At 42.8% G+C, this 27,772-nt stretch overlaps 1 protein-coding gene across 1 annotated transcript; it reads right to left on the reverse strand.

The window, feature by feature from the left end:
• TAMM41 (TAM41 mitochondrial translocator assembly and maintenance homolog) lies at positions 1–27,733 on the reverse strand. The gene is made up of 8 exons (XM_081848562.1): positions 27,515–27,733; positions 25,045–25,224; positions 24,342–24,434; positions 14,507–14,657; positions 11,526–11,671; positions 8,517–8,682; positions 6,524–6,586; positions 1–248 (listed from the first exon to the last, which is right to left on the reverse strand). The coding sequence occupies exons 1-8, from the start codon at positions 27,641–27,643 to the stop codon at positions 175–177; spliced, it is 1,002 nt and encodes a 333-aa protein (XP_081704688.1). The 5' UTR covers positions 27,644–27,733; the 3' UTR covers positions 1–174.
• Positions 27,734–27,772: the final 39 nt, after the last annotated feature.

A 27,772-nucleotide genomic window follows, 5' to 3' on the forward strand; every position in this document is an offset into this window, starting at 1 on the left:
TGGTGACCTCCTGTGTTTATCGTCTGTGCAACACTGTTGGTGTATAAATAGCACAAACATGTTTCTGCATATTCTTAATTTTCCAAGGCAAGGTGATGCAACAGGTCAAATGGGAATAACCTTCAGCCACAAAGAGTATCAGCTGATTTTTCAAAAAGTCCAGTCCTCTGGGTGTCATGTCTTCCTCAGCCATCCTTTTGACATTTTGTACATCTTCTTCATGCTGTAAGTCACAGATTTTTTTATTCCTTTAAAAGAAAAGAAAGAACGAATTACAGTGGGCCCCTTACATAGAAAGAGATTGCTTCTCCCTGGCTATGACACAGTGCAAGAGTTCTCAAGGGCCGAGGAGGTACGCTAACATGGCTCAAGTTATCGGAGGGCTCATCTGCTCTTACATTCTGGCTGCTGTTTTAAATCACAATTTATTGGCTTTATCATTTTCTTGCATTATTTATGTTAGTAAATATGTCAGTGTATTTTTGTCAGCCACCTTAAACAGAAAGGCACAGCAGAATAACTTCACAATGCTTATTCCCCGCCCCCCCTTAAATACTCTTCATTATTGCTCCCCATTAACTGTTCTAAGAATGTGTTGGCTGTTTTATAATGCTTTACTTGTTTGTAAATTTTGGGCCCATCTCCTGCCCTGGACTCCTTCGGGAAGAAGGTCAGGGTATAGAATTATTTATTTATTTAATAAATAAATAGCAATAACTAATAGACTGTTGAACAACAAATAAAACACTGAATAAATAAATAGCAATAACTAAGAAATTAACTAATTTTAAAAGTAGGAAAAGGAAGCCAGACATTTAGAACAGCTTCAGTAACTAGCGTTTTATACTTCGTTACCTGGTGAAGCATCCCACAACTTTATGGCCAGTTCTTAAATCAAGAGAATTTGACAATACAGTATACATCACCTACTTAATCTATTTTAACTAGTCCCCAATGCATTTTTGAAGACTCTCATTACTAAATCCTACTCTTTAAATGTCTCATGACTTGAGACTCCACAGAGGTAGTTGTGTTTGCTGTAATCTTTCTGCAAAGATGACCACCTTCAAGATTTCAGTCAGCAGTCTGCTGGTGCTGTGTAACTAAATACCACACATGCAAGTGCTTCCTTCTAGCGCTGCCATTTGTCACTTTGAAAACTTCCTGGTATTTTCACTCAGAGAAAATGGAACCACCCCCCAGGCTTTTTCAGGCTAGATCTGTTGCCTGATATAGCACCCTTTGCTTTCCCATATAGCCTGTAAAAACAGCTGCCACGTTTCATGGTTGACATCTGCACCTTGCAATATATGCTACATGCAAGCACTGCAGGATGTTTCGTTCACTCAGAATGAAGCAGACCAATATCTATCAAAATCTGTCACTCAGACAAGAAACAGCCATAAGCAATCAACATGGCAGGCAAACAAGATTGCCTACATGGGAACATCCCTATGTAACTATGAGAATAAGGGGAGGACAACCACAGGTTATTTGCACTGAGCACTGCCCATGCTTCCTTTGAAAAATCTGAGCTCAGAACTTGACCACCTCACTCATTTTAGATTTGCATGCCCCAGAGGGCCACAACACTTCACCATCAAGGAGATACACAATGATATGCTTCGAGGTTTTTCACCAGAAGCAGAAAGGGAGGAAGTCAACTCTGAATTTCTTAACTTTAGGAAGACATAGTGTTCCTGAGAATTCATGAGCAATTTTTCATTAATAAGGATGGATCAAGACAGGCAGGTGAATCTGTCTCCAGCTAAGCTACGCAATTTTTACAATATGTTTTAAGAACCTTAAGACCAAATTCTCATGGATTTTTCTTCTACCTAGTCAATAGTATTTTCTGATCGCACCTTTGAAAAAGGGTATAATGAAAAGGGGTAGGAAGTAGTATTCCTGTTGTTGTATAACACAACAGTCATTAGAGTTCACATTAACAGATAATGAGTAGTATCTAATGGGCATCACCCCAACAATTGGAGGGATCCAGCAGCAGAATGGGGAGGGAGACCATTTTTGTCTACCCCTCCTACTCGCACCTACTCCCATGTGCTCTGGAGAAGCAAAGGGACACCCATTGGTTAACACCCAATATGACAATTTGTAGAATAAATATTTGGCTATATATAGTAACAATACTGTACAGTGGTGCCCCGCAAGACGAATGCCTCACAAGATGAAAAACTCGCTAGACGAAAGAGTTTTCCATTTTTCGAGGTGCTTCACAAGACGAATTTCCCTATGGGCTTGCTTCGCAAGATGAAAACGTCTTGCGGGTTTGCTTCCTTTTTCGTAAAACCGTTAATACCCGGGGAATCCGCGCTCCGCAAGACAAAAAAATCGCAAGACATAGCAACTCGCGGAACAAATTAATTTTGTCTTGCGAGGCACCACTGTACTGTTGTTCTGCTGTAATTGAAAAGATGGTGCCGCTGGAGTCCATGCTTAAATCCTACTGTTCTAATAGCGAATTCATTCTCTGTGGATCTTTACAGAGACAAGATGCTAACACCCACAAATAATAAGCAAGCTTAGGAGAACCAGAATGTTTGCAAAAGTACCAAAAATATTTAAGGCACAAAACCTCAGAGGAACCCCAAAACTACCCGATGAGGATTTGGGCATACTGAGTAGGCATGGGAGACTGATAGACAGAAAAGGAGGGGGAAGTGAAGGCACGTCCTAGAAGAGGCCAGGTGCCACTTAAGCCAGCTGGTAGTCTTAGACTCAGTGGTGAAGCAAGCCGATTGGGCGCCTGGGGTGGCACCCAGGGGCGGGGCCGGCCAGGGCAGGATGCTCCGCAGGGCCTCCGGAGTCTGCCTGCCTCCTCCCACCCAGCTGCCCTACAGCTGGGAGGGGGAGGCAGTGGGTGGACCGTTTGGGCAGCGCGGAGCCTGCGTGCGCCAAAGCCACCGCGTCTCTCCCAGGAGAGATGCGTGGCTCGGGCATGCTGCAGGCCTCGTGGTGAATGCCGCCCGGCATTTTGACACCCCCTTCAGTGGTGACACCGTGGTGGCCAGGGTGCAGTGGAGGCGGGCTACCCCAAGCTACTGGAATTTTCTGGTCTTTAACTATCAGTCTACATGGGGAGGGCTAATATCAGTGTTTTTCCTATCCAGCAGTCTGAATGTAGCCTAGCATTGTTCAAAGCTTCAAAATCTGAATACTGAGGAATACCTAGAAGAGATATCAGTTGGAATTAAATAGCAATGCATGCCTTGGCAGAAAACTAAGCATCGCTAGATCATTACTGCAAATATAACAAAACATGGCTTTATTTTACACAAGGTTGCCAAATGCAATAACTGTGTGTGTGTAACACACACACACACTCCTTAGAAGCAACTAAATATAAAACATTTTCAAAGCTTCTAAAAGTTCTAAAAGATCATAAGGCCAAGAGGAAAAATAAATCAATGGATGGTGCCACTTCTAATAGAAACCAGACCAGAAGTCTTGCCACAGATTTTAGAAAACACACAGGCCCCTTTTCTTGAAAAGCTAAATAGGGCATCTGACAGTAAACAAAAATATAGGGCTCAAACTAGTTTAAAACCACGCTGGCAGAAAAAGATGAAGGGAAACATTACCAGTTGTTTAAAAAGTCCTTGTTGTGCTCCCTGCCAAATAATGTTTGCAAGCAGAGCACGGCAACTACATAATGAGTGCCATCGAGGATCCCACTGCCTACCATATGGCCTGTAGATATTTCAGGGATTAACAAGGGCTATTTTACCTGTGTTTCAGCATGTGATAAACTGTTTATAAAAATGCAGGCATCATACTGAAACAAGTAACCGTTGAGATTGCTGAATGTGAGTTGAGCAACAGCAAATGTTGACAACATATAGCAAGTCCTCCCTAGATAACAACCATATAACTGCCAGGGAAGCAGAGAGAAGGAAGGGGGACATAAAAGGAAAATGCAAGTTGCTAATGCAACAACGTCTGGCTTTTGAATTCTGCCTCAAGCCTGCCATTAAATTTGAATAAAGTCTGCGTGGGAAAGAGGAAAAAGGGCGTAGGAGATGGGTGGATAATACACCAATGATAAATAATACTCATACAAGTCTGTGCTAGTTCAAAGATTCATTAGGAGAATTACAGTTGTAACAGGAGAAGGATGGTTAAGTGGTTAAACCGGTATCTTTGTATACTGCTGAATATATGAAAAACACCCACACACAGCAACCCAACTTAATTGTGCTTATGTTCTTAAGACATCTGCTGCACTGCGATCAACCATGCATTTCTGTGGGGAAGCCACAAACCTATTTATTAGTAAATTAGTGTGTGTTAAGAGCTGAAAGTCAAGGCGCCCAGGAATTCCCACCAATTAAACAGTTCTAAAACAGATGGTTAATGTGCCAGGATGCAGGTGTTAGGAACTGGCCTCTAGTGGCAAACATCTCATGTATTTATGAACCGTCAACTGTGCTGGAGTGAGGCCCTCACAGAGTACACTTTAACTCTTCAGAAGCCTGAAACAAAAGTTCCCTGATCTGCAGATTATGCAAAGGAGAAGAGAAGGAAGCCCAGTAGCTCCTTTGTTGCTTCACAGCTAAGTCAACAGGAGTAACAAAGTTAACTTCCCCGGGTGAGCTTCCTACACAATTCATGAACAGCACTAGCATGTGGGATAATTGGATGGGGTGTGGGTGGGCAGACAAATAAAAATCCAGAACTGAACATACTGCAATCCCATGACAAGGAGCCCATCACTGCAGGTATAATGTGTAATTTGGCCTTGAGATTTCTTTCCTTTCTTTTCTTTTTCTTTTTGCAATATCTCAGATGACAGATAGGGTAGAATTAATTTTTTTTATTAGATTTATATACCACTCTTCATCAAAAGATATCTCAGGGTACAGTGGTACCTCGCGAGGCGAAATTAATTCGTTCCGCGAGTTTTTTCGTCTTGCGATTTTTTCGTCTTGCAAAGCACAGACTTTGGAAAAGCTTCAAAAACCACCAAAGTCTTCAAAAACCTCAAAAAAGGCTACCACACCGCGTGCTATGAGTTGCTCCTCGAAGTGAATGCACGGTTTTAAGAAAAAGGAAACAAACTTGCAAGACAAAGGAAACAAACTTGCAAGACGTTTTCGTCTTGCGAAGCAAGCCCATAGGGAAATTTGTCTTGCAAAGCAACTCAAAAAATGAAAAACTCTTTCGTCTTGCGAGTTTTTCGTCTTACGAGGCATTCGTCTTGCGAGGTACCACTGTACTTCACAAGATAAAAGATTGTAGAATGCATGTGAAAAGAATTAGTATCAACTGGGTGCTTTGAATCATTGAGAATTGCCCTGTAAGTGTGAACTGACTAAAGAGAGTTTGTGGTTAGGTGGCTGCAGCAGACTGAGCACCTGTGACTGTAGGCAGAATCTGCATAGGGGCAGTCAGGGGCGGAGGAATGGGGAGCGGGCCGTCCCGGGTGTCACCACTGATGGGGGTGACAAAATGCCAGGCGGCAACCACCACGGGGCCTGCAGCACACCCGAGCCACGCTTTTCTCCTAGGAGTGACGCAGTGGCTTGGGCACCCATAGGCTCTGCGCTGCCCAAATGGTCCGCCCGCCACCTCCGCCTCAGCTATAGGGCGGCTGAGTGGGAGGAGGCAGGCAGACTCCTTGGAGGCCCCATGGAGTGTCCTGCCCTGGGTCACCCCAGGCACCCGATCGGCTTGCTCCACCGCCGGGGGCAGTAAATCTTGATGGAGCCCCAACAGGACAGCCTATCCTAGGGATTGAGGGGAGGGGCAGGGATGGGCAGAAAAGGGAGGATCAAATATAATATACAACGATATATATATAAACTCTGATGGATTTTCTAGTTGAGGAAGTGATCCTGTGGGGTTCGCTTCTCTATAGAACAGCGAGATGCATACAGCCATCGACAGAATCACTTCAAAGGGTATTGTGCAACATTTGGGAGGTTGCACTGCTTCCTGCTATTCCAAAGAGTTATGACTGATGTGGCGGACTGGACAAAATCTGGAGTGTAAGTCTTCTTCTTTGGCGATCACTTGTAGCCGAGTAAGATGGTTATCTATCAAAAATCAGGTCCGTGAATTGTAATACTGTCATAATACTGTCAGCTCATTTAGATAGTTCGCTTTAACTATACAATGCCCAGTTTAGTGAGCCAGTAACTCAGACAGCCTAGATTTCAACAAGTAACTGCAGAAATATTTCTCAGAAGCCCAAGAGTACATAGCACAGATCTGTTAGCAGAGACAGCAATATGATTCTCACCAAAGTGATTAGAATGGCTGCTCTCAATGGCAGGCAAGAACTTCCCATGCGGAGTGTTCTGTACACAGCTGATGCTGAGCATCTCCTGAACTCAACTGAAGGGCTGGTTCTTAAGGTACTTGAACCAACAGGCTCTCTCATTTCCAACCCTTAGATATGCAAGATCATTTTTTATTAATTTCTGGAATAGAATTAGCCTTGCATGTTTATCTTCCTCAAAGATATGGTCCATCAGGAAAACCCAGCACCACATGCTCTTACCAGCTGTTAGGGTGGTTTTAGCACTCTGAATTAGGCTGGACGATCTCACAATTCCTGAAATGCCTGGAGAGAGAGGGAGCGAAAGAAAGAAAGAAAGAGGATAAACAAAAACAGATGTTATCCATGATACTCCTTTTTTTTTTTTTTAGGTGGTGGTGGGGTTACACGTCAAATATTTTTCCAGTAACACAGTAAACCCAGCATGACAGTATTACTTGCCAATTACCCCAACAAAAGCTGTTTATTTTGCTTTTATCAAGTAGATTCAAAAGCTCGTTAAAATTATTTCATGCTATTTAACACATACATTTACATTTAAAAAAACAAAAACCTTTGAAGGCCATTTCACTACACAGAGAAGAACTTGGATTTTGCAATCAAATATATACCCAATAAGAAGTCGCAGCCAATCACAGTTCTTTGATTATTCTCAAGCAGGTACTGGGTAATTGTCATCAATGAGTATTGCTGGTATGAGGCACATCTTCACAACACACATTTGTTGGATTCGCCATAAAGTATGAAGAGGCCTCAAGTGCTGTTCATTAGCATTAAAATATTGTCCAGAAAACTGGATGCCACACCTTTGGGAATGAGCTACTTTCTACAAGTAGAGAACAATATAGTGCCCAAGACATGCATGGAAGTACTTTTGCATGCAGCAACACATACTTTCCCCCCACTGTGAATATTTATGCATGCTACTGAGGAGGAGGAGGAGGAGGAGTTTGGATTTGATATCCCGCTTTATCACTACTTGAAGGAGTCTCAAAGAGGCTAACATACTCTTTTTCCCTTCCTCTGTGAGGTGAGTGGGTCTGAGAGACTTCAGAGAAATGTGACTAGCTCAAGGTCACCCAAAGTCTGCATGTGGAGGAGCGGAGATGCGAACCCAGTTCCCCAGATTCTATCGCTCTTAACCACTGCACCACACTGGCTCTCTCTGAGACCTGTGGGTATAGGGTGGTATAGAAATTCAATAAATAATAATAAATTACAACAACAACAAAATAATACTTTGCCATATTTCAAGAATGGACCTCTTTAAAAGATCCAAGACACAAAGGGCAGTGGGTGTACTCTAGCCAAAGTTTAAGCCCCTTTACCTTAGTGTCATTGCCTCCAAACTGGGGGTTCATATGCTTGAATTTTAATTGGATTGTGCCCCTTATTTTAAGTAACTGCACCTTATACAACACTGTTATGAAGCACTTGACATTTTTTTAACCTTATGCACATACTCTCAATAACTATCAAGGTAGTGACTTTTGGGGGGCATTTTACAGATGAGGAAAACTGGGATTTTTTTTTACTCCGTCAACCTCAAAGTCATTTAGGATGTCTATGATTCAGAAGGTACTCAAGGACAGATCCTGGGATAAAAGTACAACCCATTGGGCATAACTACCATATTTTTCGCTCTATAAGACGCACCAGACCATAAGACACACCTAGTTTTTGGAGGAGGAAGACAAGAAAAAAAATATTCTCAATCCCAGAAGCCAGAACAGCAAGAGGGATCGCTGCGCAGCAAAAGTAGCCATCCCTCTTGCTGTTCTGGCTCCTGGGATAGCTGCGCAGCCTGCATTCGTTCCATAAGACGCACACACATTTCCCCTTACTTTTTAGGAGGGGAAAAGTGAGCCTTATAGAGCAAAAAATACAGTAATTCTTTGGCTCAGCTCTCAGGAACTGCAGTTTGCTCAGAAAGGCACCAATTATTGGCTAAGACTCGAGGAACTGTGAAACTTAACACTGCACCCCCAAAGGAGTTTGGGGCTGTTTTTTCCTAAGTAGTATCACATGACAAACTGTTTTTAAAACCAAGCAATGTGATTTTAAGCAGAATGGGAAGGGAGGGAAAAATCTCACCAGGAATGCCCAAACATTAGAGCTCAAGCAGTAATTAGAATTTGTTCTACCTCCCTACCTAAAAGAGTAATTATTAAGCACTATATAAAAAGCTACTACTATTATTCATCAGTAAGCTTACCCTGGTGTACCACTAATCCACAGTCAGGGTCATGGGCAACTTGCAATAAAATTTCTTCCACATCTCTGTTCTTTCCCGGAGGATCCATGAGAAAAGTTATTTGCTGCTGTAGGGTCCTTGGCAGAGCCATGAGCTGCGCAAATTGACCTTCTGGACTCTTATCTATCTAAAGAGAGAGAGAAATGAACAGACACAGGTTGTTGTTTTGAGCAACACTGCAAAAGATTTTAATACCATGCTCTGTGGGCACATCCATAAATTGCAACACATATTGCCGTTATAAGAGTGCAACCCTCCACACACTATGAACAAGAAGAACCCTGCTAGATCAGCCCAATGGTCCAGCATCCTGTACTCACAGGGGCCAACCAGATGTCTGTGGGAAACCCACAAGCAAAGTTAAAGCACAAGAGCAGGTTTCCAGCAATTGGTGTTCAAAAACATACAGCCTCCCAACCATGGAGGCAGAGCATAGCCAGCATGGCAAGCAGCCATTTTGTGTTTGGTTTTTGGTTGCAGAATTAGGGTTGTAAAATGGTAGCTTTCTGCATTCAAGGCTCTCCTGCATAAGAGGGTGAAAAGTTCAAAGGAAGGTTAGAAGTTTAAGGGGATGTTTTGTTAAGGAAGGTCTGCACAGGAGGGTCAAAGGATCAGCATACAAACCTGACAATCAAGGGGAAATAGAATCTTAACGAGAAGGCTACTCTTCTGATTGGCTGCGAGGAGAATATGTCAAGCTAGAAAGTTAGGTAAGGCAGTTTATTGTGGAGTCAGAAACTTGAAGAGAAGAGCTGAAGAGCTGAAAGAGAAAAATGGGCTGAAACACTTTAAGAGAGCTGGAACGCTGGGAAGTTGGATACTGCAGGAGTAAAGAACCAGGAAAAGACCATGAAGGGACTTTATAAGCTGAAGAGAGAGGTACAGTTCTCTAAGTATTTACCCCACCATCTGGCTGGGTTTCCCCAGCCACTCTGGGCAGCTTACAGTACATATACAAAACACAGTAAAAAGTTGAACATTGAAAACTTCCTGATACAGGGCTGCCTTGCGTAGTTCTTTATTTCCTTGACATATGATGGGAGGGTGCCACTACCAAGAAGGCCCTCTGCCTGGTTCCCTGCAACTTCACTTCTTGCAGTGAGGGTTTATTTAATGTGCTCTTATGGGCTTCTTCCTAAATTTATTTTCAAAGAAGTTGAGTATTCTTGAACAAGATCTACATCCCTCCAGCAAATCACTTTTGCAACTATGCAGAATTTTGAAAGCAGAATGAGACCTGGTGGGTAAAAAGCATAAAGCAATGAACTTCCACAATAAGGGTTATTTGGGAAACATAAGAACAGAAATTATTTAATCTTTAGCTATCTGTTTAAAGAGTGAAAAGACCTATAGCTTGAATTTCTATTAGGAACATAGGATTCCTGCTTATACTGAAACAGACCACTCGTCCATCTAACTCAGTACTGTCTAAAGTTCCAGGGATGTCCAACCAGTAGATCGTGATCTACTGGTAGATCCCCGGCTGATTCTGGTAGATCGTGGGATCCTTATCATGTACAAAAAGTTACAGGCAAATAGCAGAAAACCCCACTTCTGTGCAATCCTCCCCCCAAAAAGCTCAACAACTCTGGGCAATCCACCCACCCCACGCACACTCCCCCCTCCCTCCAATGACAATGGGTGGATCTCTGCCATTTTTTTAATACTGGGAGTAGATCACAGTCTCTTGGGAGTTGGATATGCCTGGAACATACTGGCAGTAGCTCACCAGAGTTTCAGGCAGGGTTAATAATAATAAATAATAATAATAATAATAATAATAATAATAATAATAATAATAATAATAATAATTTATTATTTGTACCCCGCCCATCTGGCTGGGTTTCCCCAGCCACTCTGGGCGGCTTCCATAAAAACCAGAAATACACTAAAATATCACAGATTAAAAACTTCCCTGAACAGGGCTGCCTTAAGATGTCTTCTGAATGTCAGGTAGTTATTTATCGCTTTGACATCTGATGGGAGGGCGTTCCACAGGGCGGGTGCCACTACCGAGAAGGCCCTCTGCCTGGTTCCCTGTAGCTTTGCTTCTCGCAATGAGGGAACCGCCAGAAGGCCCTCGGCGCTGGACCTCAGCGTCCGGGCAGAATGATGGGGGAGGAGACGCTCCTTCAGGTATACTGGGCCGAGGCCGTTTAGGGCTTTAAAGGTCAACACCAGCACTTTGAATTGTGCTCGGAAACGCTGGTTATTTTCCAACGCTTCCCAAAGATGTCAGAGGTTAAACCAGGACTTTCTACATGCAATAATGAGCTCGGCCCCTGATCTACAGCCCCTCCATCTATTTCACCTTTTGAGTACAATGCTACCACCTGGCTCTCAAAGCATCAAGTTCCAAACTGTCCTGTTTCTTGTGCCTTCCGTGCTGAGAGGTAACAGCCTCCTGGCAGCCCTGTGCTAATTTACAGTGCAGACACCCAACCCCACCTTCACTTTAGCTACAGCTGAACAATCACAGTGCAATGCAGTTTACTGGAGGAGTATTCCTGGCAAAAACAGGCTACAAACTTTTCACCTTAACCAAGTTCTTCAAGCATAAATGAAAAGCATATACGACAACGAGCAACACAGCAACCAGATGAATAGCAGAAACACATTTTTATCACTTCAGGTCCATGGCTTACAGAAATTACATGACTGACACCTGAAGGGCTGTTAATAACGGTACGCTTGCACAAAAGAATCCAGAACTTACTGAATATGCAATTCTCAGAATCTAGAAAAGTTGCATGAAGCTGCTGTTGTCTGTTTCACTACTATTTATCACATTAAAAAATGGGAGTCGAACTGGTGTGGGATATGCCTTTGGCACATTTGCTACTTATGCTGAACATGAGCTCATTCATGCAGTCCAACCAGGGAAAGGGAGAGGGAAGGACACACAGACACGCCATCATTAGCAGTTTTTGTTGTTTTTGTTTAAAAAGCTTTTCATCATTAATGGCTTACCTCCAGCTTCCCCTGCTGGTGCTTGTACACCACTTGTGGGCAATCCTCTAATATGTTACTGTAGAGCTTCTGAAAATGCAACATATTAGGCTTCACTATGTTCATAACCTTCGACTTATCTTCTCCAATTATCATTCTGAAGTCACCTAAACCAAACCAAGATGGTCAGCATACATACTATCAATGAAAATGAACACAATCTGAGGAAGGGATGGTGTGACTTCTAACCATGTCTGCAAACTATGGGGTGGATAATTATTGTTAGGGAAACGACTCCTGCAGATGTAATGCTAACCAAGTTTTTATCCAGAAGAGAAAAGTGTTTGGGGAGAAGGGCATGAGACCTCAGGCAGCTGCCAATCACCTAACCACAGGGAGGAAACCTGACAATATTAAGAGTCAGTTACAAGACAACAGATATATAAAGACGTTAAGCATAAAAGTTACAAAGCATTATCATATTCTGACAATAAAAGATAGCCCATTTTTTTCTTTGTAGGATAAAGCAGTGTTATCTATATAGCAAGTGCAATCAAAATATCCAAATGTACAGAGCTAGTGTAAACAGGCATGTTGGCACCCCATTAAAGAAAGAATGAATGTTTTGGTAACCAAAATGGAAAAAATGGAGTGCAAGATATTCATCATTTAGTTAGCAATTTGTGGCCCATAGTGAGGAATGCACTTGACTGGTGTGATAATGGACAGAATGTCAGATCTGGATTAGGGAGAGTCCAACTTGGGACACTTGTTAGCAATGTTAGCACAGGATTGTTGTAGGGAGAAAATGGGGTCACTCCTTGGAGGAACAACGTGATAAACATGAGATAAGCTTAAGTCAAGAAAGTAATATGAAGCACCTGCTAGGCAACACACTTGTTTGTGTCTGTCCACATTCAGGGGACCACCCCATTTGTAGTTTTTGTAGCTTGTCACACAAGGGACTCCCACTTAGGTGTTACTGAGCAAAAGATCATACAGATTCACTTTGACCAGTTCCTATTTCTCTTGAAATAGAGACGCTGACAGACACAACTATTTCCACTACACTTCAAAACTGGGCCTCCATTTGACTCCATTTGAGACCAAGCAATTATCTATCACTCATTCCTTACATGGGCAAAACGTGGGAGACAAGGAAGGCTTTATCCATCCCAAAACAGTTTGATGTGTTTTGACTCATTTCTAGCTCCGTTAACATTACATGCCAGGATCGCTTTCTTAGAAGACTGCTCTATGCTCAGAGAAACAGGAAAGGTGGCAACTCACACATGTGTGTAAAGCGGAAAGTGGAACTGAGTGCTTTAAACACAGGAGGAACTCATGTAAGGGAAGAACACAATTTTTAAAACACCAGTCAGAATATTGACCGCATTAAGCTTTCCACAGTAGGGAAGCCTTCTCTAACATGAAAACAAAAGGGCTGAGGCAGCCTATAACAACAAAGAGAGGAGGCTTTTTCTCATGATCTAGGGATTATAACTAGGGATATAATCAAAATTTCCAATGTCTAGTTTCTAAGTGAGGGACACCAACACAAAGGCATAACAGTTACATGTTATAACATTTGTGCTACTCTGCAGAATGTGCCTTAAGCTTTCCTAAAACAAAGCACCTGGGCCATTATTCAGCCTCGTCTGACAGAAGGCTACCCCAGGGAAGGTCAGAGGTAGTTTGTCAAAGGATTTCCCTTACCACATAAAAGCATAATATACTCACTCAGCTTCGAACCATGCTGTGCCAACAAGGTTTCTCTGCAATTCCAAGACCACTTAGTCAAGCCTTTGCCATAATGCACTATGTAAGCCTGGGCTTTCCCCTCCAAGATTAAAAGGTTATAGATCAAGCCAAAGCCTGTCAGTTCAACTATATTGTGTTGAAACACAGAAAAGCCCGAGAAATAAAGTAAAAGTTGCAATATACAGTGTATGTAGCTGCTCTTCCTTGCTGAGATTTGGTTTCATTGAAACCAAGGAGTAGCCAAATGTTGAACCTCAACTCCTATCAGCCCTCCCTCAGCTAGCATGACTAATGGTCAGAGATGACGGAAACTGTAGTCCAGCAACATCTGGATGGCAACACACTGGCTACCCACAATTTAAGAGTTGACCTGTACATATTTCATTTCAAGCTTCAAGTTTTATTGAGATGTTGCTGAAGGGTACTGGTGTCTGGTTTTTGTCTAAAAGGGTTTTTTTTTCATATGGCAAGGATGTGCTCTCTGTATTTTATTTGTGAAAACATTGTGAAGTCAACGAGCCTTCCGAAACAACAAAAAGCCAAAAAGTTTTCTGAAAGAACCACATAAGCCAGCTGCCTAAAAACTAGTAGTGAGTGGACTAGAATGGACCTCCCTCAAGAGAGATGCCCACAACATTTGGGGGAACAGTCCAAAAATCATTGCCAGAGCCCAGGTCACCCTAAACCAGCCTACACCAATCAGGTACCCAGGTTGGAAAGACAACTCCCATCATGCCCAGACAGCATAGGACTTTATTAGTTATTTCTTACATTCATACCCTATCTTTTATCCAAGGAGCTCAGTTTGGCATACATGGTTCTCTTCCTCCTCATTGTATCCTCACAACATTGTATCCTGTGAGATAGGTCTGGCTGAGAGACTGTGTCGGGCCCAAGGTCATCCGGTGAGTTTCATGGCTAAGCAGGGATTTGAACTCTTGTCCCTTAGGTCCTAGTCCAACACTCTGAACCACACTGGCTTTAAATACAGGTAGTTTCATACAGGAGAAAGCAATATATGAGGCAATGGCAAGCTTTGTGTAGGACCAAATTAAACACTCTTTTTTTCTTTTCTGGAGAGTGAATCAGTATATGCTCAACTAATGCTTTTAAGGGAACCCTTGGCAAGCAAGACAAGAAGCACAGAGCAGGATGTAGCGACACATACTTCATCCAGGTTTAGGGTCCTTTTCGAACCCTGGCAACAACAACAACAAAAATACACTGAAAGTCATACTAACCGCAATAAGAGAGCCCAGCAATCTGCATATAAAGATCCTCTTCAGAGAAACTTTCAGGTAACATAAGAAAGGCTGCTGTGACTGCGCTCTTCAAGTTACTAGTAAGGGCAGCTTGCAGCTTAACGTTCTCATTCTGAGTAAGGATTTTCACCTGAAAAGTAGTCAAGAGAATGGGTAGGGCGTCAGAAATGACAAGCATTAAACATACACACACCAAAGCATTTCTATTTATTTTACTGATTTGCAAACTGCTTCACAGCCATAGCTAAAGTATTATACGATAAGATAAACTCTGATAAAATACAGATTCTAAAAACAATAAAACCATCATTACAACTGCACAATTAATATTCCATAAAATGACCAGGAGAGCTTTCTTAAACAAAAATGTCTAAGGCAGGCACCTAAACATCAAAGCACTAAATGCCGGTCTAACTCCAGCTCACTCCAGAGGGCAGACGCTGCAATGCCAAAAGCCTGGTTTCTGGTACAAAACCTTGAACTGCACCTGACAGCATACTGGCAGCCAGTGAACTGCAGCTCCCTCAGCAGAGGTATTATAATCTATGATGGGATTTATGTGCTTCATAAAAAGGTAAAGGGACCCCTGACCATTAGGTCCAGTCGTGACCAACTCTGGGGTTGCGGTGCTCACCTCGCTTTACTGGCCGAGGGAGCCGGTGTACAGCTTCCGGGTCATGTGGCCAGCATGACTAAGCCGCTTCTGGCAAACCAGAGTAGCGCACGGAAAGGCCGTTTACCTTCCCGCCGGAGCGGTACCTATTTATCTACTTGCACTTTGACGTGCTTTCGAACTGCTAGGTTGGCAGGAGCAGGGACCGAGCAACGGGAGCTCACCCCGTTGCGGGGATTCGAACTGCCAACCTTCTGATCGGCAAGTCCTAGGCTCTGTGGTTTAACCCACAGCGCCACCCATGTCCCTTGGTGCTTCATAACTGACTGCAAATCCCAGAACTATGTCACAATAAATGAATGAAGGCACAATGATTTAGAGATTTTCCAATTCTGTCGAGCTCCACTTTCAACAAAGCAGATCTTCAACATTATAAATAAAACATTTACAGAAAAGCAGGCGGCAATAAACACCTATGCTATGCAATACATCAATGCAAAGCCTATGCATCTCTGTAACGTATTGTTCTTGGAGGTAGAAACAACAGCAGACAGTGGTGCTCACCTGACCTCCTGGTGCCTGCATCACTGAATACAAAGACAGAGATTGGCAAGGTTAGTATGGAGCAAATGCTAGGGTTGCCATACTTCCAACAGTGAAAAAGTTGCTGAGCTTTTTTTTTAGCTTTCCCCAAGGTTGTTGAGCTTCTTTTGGCAGAATCACAACAAAAATTGCCGTTTTTGAGCTATTTTAAGGGAAAAGCAGAAAAATCAGCACTGCCGACATGGGCTGCTATACACCCGGATTTTCCCAGATATTTGGCCAATTTCCACCCAGACGCTACTGATAAATGTGGTATTCTAGATATGTCCAGCAAATTACAGGTGTATGGCAACCCTAGTGAACGCACAAGTGGGAGATGGACCAATGTGTATGCACCACGCTGACCTTCCTCTCTCCATCCCAGTTTTCAGGAGCAATGCTGACAACTGGAGTCAGGTGAGTGCCAGTGCCCCATGCCAACACCCACTATTGGGTATAAATATTTTGATTGAAATAACTTATTTCTAGGCCGCTTAGTCCTAGTTTCATGATTCCCCAGCTTCTACAAGACTGAGCATCAGAAATGACACTGAGGATAAAATTCAATATAATAATAATAATAATAATAATAATAATAATTGTTATTATTATTAATATTAATATATTATTAATATTAATAATGGGTTAATAATAATAATAAATAAATAATAATAATAATAATACATATGGGTTAATAATATAATAATAATATTAATATATTATTAACCCATCTGGCTGAGTTTACCCAACCACTCTGGGTAGCTCCCAATCAAGAGTTAAAAACAATACAGCATTAAATATTAAAAACTTCCCTAAACAGGGCTGCTTTCAGATGTCCCAGTGGCCACTCCCAGTCACCAGTCTAGCTGCCGCATTCTGGATTAATTGCAGAACTTAGCTCTAAAGAGGTTGTTCTGTTGGCACAAGCATTTCTGCTTATCCAATGGAACAAATCTTCCTTCCCCTTCCCCCATACACTGTTCTGAGGATGCTCCCAACCCTCCAGAGCAGATCTGGAGAAGATACAGGGGTGAGGGAGAAAGCCATATTGCGCAAAGTCCTTCCACTGGCTTCCACAAGCAGAACGGGTTAGTTGAATCCAGCCCTATAACAATACCCATACACTTCTGCATCAACTTATATTCCATTTTAGAAAATGCCCGAATATTTGAGTTTGATGAAGTTAAAAAAACCAAATACTCCATAGATCCCATGTACACATGGCTTTTGCTTTGCTTTATCATATAAGAATTTTGTTGACACTTCAGTAAAAAAAAAAAAAAAAGGATGCTGCCTTATAACAGGTCAGATTTGTCCACATAGCTATCTCTGACTGGCAGCCACTCTCCAGAGTCTCTGACAGGAGCCTTTCACACCACTTTCTACCTGGAGGTGAAAGGGAATGTATTGGCACATGTGGCCCTTCCACCTACATAGACATGAATAGGAAGACATGCCATGGGTGAAAGGTTATCACTCATGGCACTAGCACACTATTAGTCTGGCCTGAACATTTGTACTGCAATGTTTGGCTGCAATACTGATGAAATGTCATCATTTGTAACCAGTTCTGACATATGCTGGAAAAGCTCCAATTGAAGCACATTCTTCTACCGCTTGAGTCATCAACTAGAACAGACAAGGCGACAAACTTACTTCCGTTGTCTGTGATCGAGATCCAAAGAACTGTGAAACTAGAACAAGGGAGCCCACGGGAGGAGAGCTGGACCTGCTCTTGAACATTAACAGCCCACACCCACCATGGAAATGGCTTTTGAAAGCAAGGAGAATTTCTGAAGTTTGATAGGGGATAGTGGTCAGCAGTTCACAGTCAGAAGTTCCACTAACGTAGCACAAGTTGCCTTCCTAAGCAGCTCTTTGGATCCCAGCATATATTTCTTCTGCTGTAGCAACAAGAGACAATCTTGGAGGCCTTTGCAATTTACTTGGATAAAATTAACACATGAACCCTCGCACATTTGTAGGAGGCTTTGATTTAAAAAGACAAAAATAGAAAACCAGTCTCAAAGATGCTGAAGAGTAATACATTGATGCCCACCTCGTTTTTCTTCGCAATTTCAGCAGTTTCAAAACTGATGTTTTTGTAAATGGAAACATGGAAACCCCTGAAGGAGGTCTGTTTAGGTGGAAAAAGTGATGGTCATTTGAACATTACTCTTGGGCATCTTTGAGATTCTTTCTCCTGTTTTGTCTTTTTCCTTGGATGCTTCCTGTTTCTCACTTGTGTGTGTGATTTAATTTGAGGCAATCTGCACACCACTGTGTTGCATTTGTCCATAGAATAATCAATGTTGTAAACATATTTACACAGTTATGCAATTTCCCTCCAGATTTTGCCCTGCATGATGAAGGAATAAGTATTGCCTCTAACCAAATTACCCTTTTCTTCTATTTTTTTTTTAAAGTTTCCACAAGATGATTTTAGAGTGAAGGAGACAGCTGGAGCTAGACTGCAATGAAACAAATAGACTGATATTATTACAGTGTGCAGTTTTCGCAAACATTTAGAAGGTATATGGGTAAAAGCAAGTCCATGACAAAGAGATGATTGTATCCAGAACCTCACAAGCTTAAACCAGAGCCAATGATATATATTTCTGAACACAACCCTCGAGACCCAAAACGAATCTGTGGGGCATACAATATCATTATTCTTCCATTATCTCCCCCCTGCATTTGAAGTGTGGTTTTTGTTAGCGACACAAAATCTGAACCATCTGAATAGTTAAAGGTAAACTGGTCCTGGGAGAGGCTATTTGAACACATGCTTTCAATTTGCTTTCCTACATGTTTTTAAAAGCCTAATTTTACAAACAAGCATTTTTCCTCCTCCTTGGGGGGGGGGGGAGTGTCAATACAATCTTCTAGAGCTGAAAATGGCAGCTGAGAAGACAATAGGGGAATACAGTGAAAGACCAGCTGCTTTTGCTGTCTGTCTAACGGCCAAATTACACAGCCAGTTGAATAGTCAAGTGACCAAACAGCCAGTTCACCTCTATTGAGAACAACTGTGTTTATATGCTAGGAAAAAGCCCAACATATAATAGCTTATCTGCTTGACTGAGAGGGGGAAAATGAAGAAATGTGGTCTTCTGACTCAATCTTTTCACTTGATTTACACTACTTGCCATCTCATATTGAAGAGTCAAAACTAGCAGTTTGCTGTTTTTTAAAAATATGTTCATTTTAACCTCTGATTCAGCAAGACTAATTATAACCATGTTCTGGGGGTGCGAGTCAGAGAGAGAATCCTGTATATATGTATTAAAGGGGGTCTTCACCATATACAACTATGAACCTATAAAATAGGCAATGCAACCCACTCAAACGTTTTACTCCATTGAACACAGTGGGCCTTGGTCTAAATTAAGCATGTAGAGGTTTCATCTGTTTGATGGTTCCTTATGTAACATTTTCTTATAAAGACCTTATTTATTCTTACATGCATGCACCCCCCAGGGGCTTTGGGATGTTCATTCCCCTCAAAAGTCCAGTCACAAGGTGTGGCATGTTATATCATGCTGCATTTCTGCTGGGAAGGGGGTGGGTTCTATTAAAAATACTGTATTTTCAGGGCCCATTATCCTTTCATCACAAATGATTTGGCTTGCCAAAATTCATGTTTAACAGACTATTGTATTTTATTATTTTGTTGGAAGTTTCCCAGAGTGGCTGGGGAAACCCAGCCAGATGGGTGGGGTATAAATAAATAAATAAATAAATAAATAAATAAATAATTCTCTGTTTTGTGATTCCTGATGTTAGATTTATGTCCATTTATCCTTTGGCGTAGGGTCTGGCCTGTTTGTCCAATACAGAGAGCTGAAGGGCACTGCTGGCATTTGATGGCATACACAATGTTAGAAGATGAGCAATTAAATAGGCCTCAGATGGTATGTTTGATATTGTTGGGTCAGTGATGGTGTTGTCTGGGTGTATGTGGCAGTGAAGTTGGCATCTGGGTTTATTGCAGGCTCTGGTACCAGGGTCCATGTTAAGTCTGCTTGCTGTATTATTGTGGGTGAGGTATGTGTGTGTAATAATGGATGAACACCAGATGCCTGCATTTTTGTATTCTCTTTGTGGGGATGGGGTTGTGAGGAGAATCAGAACTTACAGGGTTAAACAGTTCTGTGTGACGTCTCACAGGGGTTGTCATGATGGACTCCTGCACTTCGAAGTTTGTCACCGCACAACTAGATAGCATACTTTAAAAAGACCTCCTACTGTGATCCTTGAGAGCTCTGCCAGGCAATGCAGACCAATGATCTTATTCTGAATAATGATCTTATTCTGCATAAGACAGCTTCATCCATAGAGGTATAGTGCCTCTGAAGCTATCATGGACATGTAAGTGGACTTTCATAAGTGCAGCTGAGATGGAACAGGTAGGAGGAGCTATAAGTAGAAGGAGCTTGGGACTATGTGACAGGAGTAGCTTGGATAGTGCCTCCCACTTTCAGGAAGCACTAGAAGTATCTGCCATTCCTCAGCAGCCAGGAAACTTTACATATTCTGAAGATGGGACAGCAGATCATAAAGTTTTAACAGGATGGATGTTTTCTACAAGCCTCAATTGGGCTGCAGAAAAACCCTGTGTTTACCCAGTTCTTCAACATGAGGTTAGATGAGAACTTGGCTAATCAATCTTATGTGGTGTCCAAAGCAAAAAGCCAGCAAACTCTTGAGACACAGCCAGAGAGGCCTGGGTAGAAGAAAAGAGCTCACAATTCTCAATAGCCATTTGTGTCCTACTAGAGATGTCCTCATCTGAACTATGCGGCTCATATTAGCACTGCTGCAAGAGTATACCAAACTAAGGGAAATTAACACATCAGAGAGCGGGACTTGGCTTATATTGCCCACTCCATAGAGACAGAAAAAACACAGAAACATTAACTAGCTGGGACACAATCTTGTAGCGGAACACTAGGAATTATTCTGCTTGAATCCCTGCTAAAACAGGGGGAAACCCATATGAGCTGTTCAGTCATGTTTAATATATCACTGTCAGATTTGTGCAAAGGGTTTGTTTTTCAACATTCAGGTTTGTATTGACTGTAAATCACACAGTGGAAACAGTCGATAAAAAGGTATTGCATCACAAACCTGAAACATCAGGTGGGAATGCTTTCATGTTCAGATGGGTGGCATATTTCAAAGGCTTCAAAGATCAGCCCTAAAGCTGTTGTCACCAAGGTTTGAAAAACCAACAACCAACTAAAATAACAATATCTACGAGTGACATTAGTTAAAATTTGCAGCAACAACTACAAATTACTGGTTAATTTTGCAAGTTTAGATCTGGACGCAAATTCCAAGAAGAAAAAGAAGATCATGTTGACCCAGAATGGAACAACCGAAAGAAAACCTAGAACCAGAGAAGGCATTTATATTTGTTGGATTTGCATTCTGTTTTTATTTATACTTCTAGGGCAAGATTGAATGTAGCATGAGTAGACATCTGCTCACTTCTCCTTCCTGTCCTCCACCCTGCAGTTTCCACCAGCAAAATCTGCTCTGAACTTTAGAGACACTGAGGGCTGGAGGGGGAAGTTGAGAAAGCCAATGTTCTGTTGCACAAGCAAGCCAACATCACCGAACACTGCCTTTCGTTTCACTGATTCCTAGAAGTTCAAAGCAGGCTTAAGACAGGTAAAGTGTGAAAAATGCTAGGGATCTACTTTCCTACACAGTTAAGCCAAGTCACAAAATGCCTCTTCAGACAGAATGAACTTACAAAAGTTTCAAAGAGACACTGGGTACGAATTTAGACATGCTATGTCCTATGCGGTACAGTCCTCCCAGGGATCATTCCACTGGAAAATATTCACTAGGTTAGACTGAATGGAAGCACTACTCATCAAGGTCTCCCTGCATATGGAAAATTGATATATTTTTTATAAGGGGACTTTGAAACAAGTGATTCCCATGCACATTCCAAAATGGTGGAATCCTGGGAGAAGTGAATAGGGGAAATAGAACAAACACCCAAATATGTAACCATGTTTTTACTAAAAGTTGTGCACTGCTTGAGGAACTTCAGTTGAAGTTAAAAAACTAAATATTTGATGAAATCGTAAACTTAAGTTTTACTTAGTCCCCAGAAGAATAACAACATGAATGCTCATTTGTTTTCTGAACTTGTAACACAGACAAACAAAGAAGAGTGGGCTTGTTTTGTTCTCAAAATCAAAGGCAAGAAAAAGTATCTTCCATGAATTTTACTGGAAAGGACCAACGAATAATTTCCACCAACTCCCACTAATGATTTCATATATTGTAGCAGAAGAATATTAAATACATATTAAAAACATTAAAATACAAAAAGAAGTCAGCTGGGAATTCATAGGCAACTAAAAAGTATCACTTAAGACTATACCCAGAGCAGATTCCCCACCCCCACCCCTGTCATCAGAATTCCAAATTGAATTTAGTCTCTCTCTCTCTCTCTCCTTTTGACTTAACTCTGCTTCCATCTAGTGGTCAATTGGAACACTTGATATGAACTTTGTGTAGTTGTCACTGACATTTCACCAGGCACTTTTAAAGCTCAGAACTCTTTATCCTATGGGAGGTGGGTGGTGCTGTGGTCCAAACCACAGAGCCTAGGACTTGCCGATCAGAAGGTCGGCGGTTCAAATCTAGCAGTTCAAAAGCACATCAAAGTGCAAGTAGATAAATAGGTACCACTCCGGCGGAAAGGTAAACAGCGTTTCCGTGCGCTGCTCTGGTTCGCCAGAAGCGGCTTAGTCATGCTGGCCACCTGACCCGGAAGCTGTCTGCGGACAAGCGCTGGGTCCCTCGGCCAATAAAGTGAGATGAGCGCTGCAACCCCAGAGTCATCCGCGACTGGAATTAACTGTCAGGGGTCCCTTTACCTTTACTCTTTATCCTTAAAGCACCTGATTCAGAGTATGGGAGTGTGGCACTCTATATATTGTTGCAGTTGAGCTCTAATCAGCCCCAGCCAGCATGGTCAGAGATAGGATTGGAGTCGAACAACGTCTAGAAAGCCACAGGTACCCACCTGTGACTTAAAGACACCAATAAACTGGTGTGACCAACTATTATGGGTTAAGATCTTCCATCAGGTATGAAACTCACACAATACTTTTGGGAAATTATTATCTTTTAGCTTAACTCTGTATCCGCTACCCTGAACTCCTGGCAGCATACAAACATGATCAATAATATTTTTAAATATAGACCGGGCATTTCCAAATTCTTTCCCAAGAGTGCAAAAAGGTCACAGGAAGAGATGTGGGAATGGAGGAACTGAGAGCCAAGTGATAACAGCACTCCCGTTGGATACCAATGTACCTGTTGCAGGGTAACTCGCATGTGTTTCCAACGGCTTGGCAAAGGACAGTACAATCTGGTTCCAAAACTCTGAAGTTACTTGTCAAACTACATACATTAGTTCTGCACACACATCATATTAAGCCATAATTCAAATCAAGCTATGGTTTGATGCAAATAAGCAGTGTGGTGGCGCATGCTGCTCAAGTGTTCCCAAGGCACTTCTCTTCCACTGCTACTATGCCACAGATACAACAAGCCAAAGTCCAGCTTGCTGTGCTATCCAAACCCAAGTTTACGGTGCGCTTCCTCCCAAGGTTTGTTCTTGCCTGTCACTCATGGTGGCAGACTCAGTTGCACACCAAGGGAGGAGAGCCATGGGAACTTTTGACCAGCAGTCACCACCATACTGCTTATTCACATCAAACTATGGTTTAATGCTACATTCAAACCAGGCCACTACATGATGCATGGTTTTGTTTTAAAAAGGTGTACTTCATTAAACAGTTAAGTCCAGTTGCAGATGACTCTGGGGTTGCGGCGCTCATCTTGCTTTACTGGCCGAGGGAGCCGGCGTTTGTCCGCAGACAGTTTTTCCAGGTCATGTGGCCTGCATGACTGAGCCACTTGTGGCGAAACCAGAGCAGTGCACGGAAACACCGTTTACCTTCCCGCTGGAGCGCTACCTATTTATCTACTTGCATTTTTGGCGTGCTTTCGAACTGCTAGGTTGGCAGGAACTGGGACCGAGCAACGGGAGCTCACCCCATCACGGGATTTGAACCACGAACCTTCTGATCGGCAAGTCCAAGAGGCTCAGTGGTTTAGACTCTTATTTTAAAGAAAAAGTAGCGGTGAGCTCCCTGATTAGGAATGTGTTCCTGTGTTGGCCCCTGCGGTAGCTCCCTGCTGAAAATTCACCTACCCAACACTGCTATTTGCCTTCAATTGTGCTGTTCACTGAAATTAAACAGCACCTTGAGCAAACTGCCACATAGAGGAAGGAATTTGTGGAGGCCCAATTCAGACTGTAGTCCCACAGCTGCTTTTTCTCCAAAACAGAAGTGGCCATTTGAACACTAACATGAACAATGTAACATGTAGCTCAACCCTCAGATGGAACGCAATAACAACTTTATCAGCATTTCACTTTACGTATGCCACAAATTTACATTCCAAACACCACAGTAAGAGTACAGCCTATGGCCACTTATCCCTCCACCATGTTTTTGAAATAGTTTTCCTGTAGTTATGGTTTATGGTCATTTTAAATGAGAAAACGAGTCTTAGCAGTACCGGCTTTTGCAGTCGTCCAGCTACATAGAGTGTCTTCCAGCGAAGCAAATCTTCAATCAGAACATCAGTACTAATAACACCATATTTTATAACCTGGAACATGCAAAAATGAGAGCTGGATCACATTAGGTGTAAATAAAAGACAAATATACATCTGCCAAAAGCAAATTAGGTTTGCACAAAGGCTGAATCTTTTGAAAATTCTTTTGGGGAAATTATTCTCAAAGCACGAGAGAGGTAGGTTTTTTTTGTCTCTTTTGTTAAGAACCATCCTAAGAAGCAGCAGAGGGGGACACTCTGTGAAGTCTTTTTCATCAGAAACTTTCCATGGGAAAATCACTTATCTCCCCTGTTCTCCCCATAAGCCTTTCTGCAGAGTCTCTTATCTAACCTTCAAGGTGCCTCTTGATATTTAAACAGTTACCTTCCTTGGAGTCCCAAAACTAACTTAGTTTTGAACCTATCTTTCGTGGTGGAAATAGTCATAAAAGTTGTTTTATTGTAATAAAATCTAAAACAAAGATTAAAATAACCACAATTTAAATCAATTAATCCCGTTTTCATAGAACATATTGCCTTTCAAAAGAATTTTCGTCTCGGTAATAAAGCTCTCACAGAGCAAAAGCCTGAATGAGTCAATCACTAAACTTGTGCACTGGGGACAAACCCAAATAACAGCAAAGATGCCACCTATATTACTTACCCTGCCATTACAAGGCACTAGTGTATTGTAGTAAATCCCTGCTCCATAGTTCTGGACATTACTGATTGGCTTGGGCCCAAAATATTTTAGAAAGGAATAATGATTACGATTCTTTAACAGGTTCATCATATGCCATGTCACAGAATCATCAACAGCAAACACAAAGTCCAGCATATTGTTCTGTAAAATAAAAAAGACAGAATGCATAGGGTTTTTTTTGCTTACAATCACAAGACACTCCTGAACCATGTTAAACACCAGAAGGCAACATAAAGATCTGAAACAAAACAATGAAGAAACACATAAGAAAACACACACACTCACACACCTGCAAGTAAAAGCTAACAAAGCACGTTTGTCCACTCGGTGTTGCATCCAGATTAAATTAGGTCCCATTCAAATCCAGACTAAGGTTTCCATTAAAATCAGTGTGAAGAATTACCGTATTTTTCACACTATAGGATGCACTGGACCATAGGACGCACCTTGTTTTAGAGGGGGAGAACAAGAAAAAAAAGTCTCCCCCTCTCTGCCCAGCGCCCCTTCAGCGAAGCGGCTACCTTGGAAGCCTGGAGAGCGAGAGGGATCGGTTCCTTTCGACCTGCTCTGTGAGCTTCTCGAGGCTGCCGGGAAAGCCAGGAGCTATGGCTTCTTTAGCCCCGCGCACCGTCCCCCAGCTGGAGAGGTGGCGCGCGGCAAAAGAGGCTACTGCCATAGCTGCGCGCCACCTCTCTGGCAGGGAGAGGCTGCGCGTGGCTATGGCAATACCCCCACCTCCTGCAAAAGCCCACAGGAGCCGCACACCCTTTAAGGAGCGCGTGGCTCCTGTGGGCTTTTCTACGAAGAGGGAGAAGGGACTGACCGGCCACGTCAGTCCCTTCTCCCTCCTGAGGAAAAGCCCACAAGGGCCGCACGGAGCTTGTGTGCGGCTTTTGGGGGCTTTTCCTGCCTGCCTGCTCCCTGCATTCGCTCCATAGGACGCACACACATTTCCCCTTCATTTTTGGAGGGGGGAAAGTGCGTCCTATAGAGCGAAAAATATGGTAGTCATTAATTTAGTCTCCACTTTAATTCATTGGGATTTAAGTGCAGGCTTTGGATTGGACACAGGCTAACTATAGAGAACAGTGGTACCTCAGGTTAAGAACTTTATTCGTTCTGGAGGTCTGTTCTTATCCTGAAACTGTTCTTAACTTGAGGTACCACTTTAGCTAATGGGGCCTCCCACTGCCGCCGTTGCACAATTTCTGTTCTCAACCTTAAGCAAAGTTCTTAACCCGAGGTACTATATCTGGGTTAGCAGAGTCTGTAACCTGAAGCGTCTGTAACCCGAGGTACCACTGTACACGATGCATCAGCATCTGATGGCACTTAATAAAATTCAAGCCTCAGTGGTGTTTTGATACTTAATGGAAAACCTGAATCTGATACTATGCCCAAGACGTTCACTTACAACAGTGGTTTTCAGCCAGTGTGCTGTGGCACCCTGGGGTGCCTTGAATGATGGACAGGGGTGCCACAGGCAACACTGGCTCTTGCCCCTCTCTCTTTCTCTCCCTCCTCTGATGCCCTCTTGCATCCTCTCCCTCAAGGGGAGGATTCCCAAGGAGAGGAGAGGCGGCTGACGCTCCACAAGGGAGCGTGTTCAAAAAAGGCTGAGAGGCTGCCAGCTCTGCAGGCGAGGGGTGACCTAACTGAGCTCCTGAGCCCCACAGGGATGCTGCATAAAGAATGTAGTTGGTTAAGGAAGCGGTGGACTCAAAAAGGTTGAAAACCTCTGACTTAGAACAATTCCACTGATAACCCCATCAGTACAACACCACAGGCCACTATTAACACATTATTCACTATGGTTGTATTAGGAACCATCTAAGAAACAAATGGTTAAAAACAGTTACAGATAGGTAGCCGTGTTGGTCTGCCATAGTCAAAACAAAACAAATTCCTTCCAGTAGCACCTTAAAGTTGGTCTTTAAGGTGCTACTGGAAGGAATTTGTTTTGGTTAAAAACAGCTGAAGCTAAGAGGGATAGGATTGCTACCATAGAATGAGCTTAAAGGCTGCCAGACTCTAACCTCAATTAAGAGACTGTGGCTGCACAGTTTATTGGAAGCAAATCCCATTATAGACAGTGATAGCTATTTTCAAATAAACATGCATTGATAGACGCTGCTAGGTGCTGGTTTTACCTGCAATTAAAGATTGTGTTGCATGGATGGTGCTATGAAACAGATGGCGAAAAAACGAGGGGAGCTCTATTATGTTTTGCTAGGCTCATGAGGGTAGAATTGGGGAAGGGTGGGTTATTTTTAAAGCACACACACATCCCAGCTCCTTGCTCAGGAAGGCTGCAGAAAGAACAACTTCAAAAACGGCCGCCGCCGCTTGATCGCTCGCAGGTTTTACAGCTAAATAATAGGCATAGGACTCGCCCCTTCCCGTCCTAGGAGTCTATTCCAGCCCCACTTACCCCCGTTTCCACGGCAGAGGCCCCCGCTTGCTGAAAGACCCCGGACCCATAAGCAAAAGCTAGGCTGAGCTCTTGAGGGAAATGAGCCAGGATCCTGCGGAATTTCACCGCCGAGCTCTGCAAAGCCATGCGGCCAAAGTAAACAACGTGCGCCTTAAGCGCGCGCGGAGTCTCCGCAGGGCAGACTCAGCAGCTGGGAGGGCCGGGCGGAAGCAGCACGTCGTCCAACGTCCACGCCAGTAGCTGAGGAAATAGAGG

This window comes from Podarcis erhardii (genome assembly GCF_964252035.2).
Source record: "Podarcis erhardii genome assembly, chromosome: 2".
Lineage (NCBI taxonomy): Eukaryota > Metazoa > Chordata > Lepidosauria > Squamata > Lacertidae > Podarcis > Podarcis erhardii.

Excerpts from the sequence above, each read along its gene's own strand:
- TAMM41 (XM_081848562.1), bottom strand. The coding sequence starts at position 27,643 with ATGGCTTTGCAGAGCTCGGCGGTGAAATTCCGCAGGATCCTGGCTCAT. Across the intron at positions 24,435-25,044 it reads TAGTGCCTTGTAATGGCAGG|GTTATAAAATATGGTGTTAT; the intron begins GTAAGTAATATA and ends TGCATGTTCCAG. Across the intron at positions 249-6,523 it reads TAAAACCACCCTAACAGCTG|GAATAAAAAAATCTGTGACT; the intron begins GTAAGAGCATGT and ends TTTCTTTTAAAG.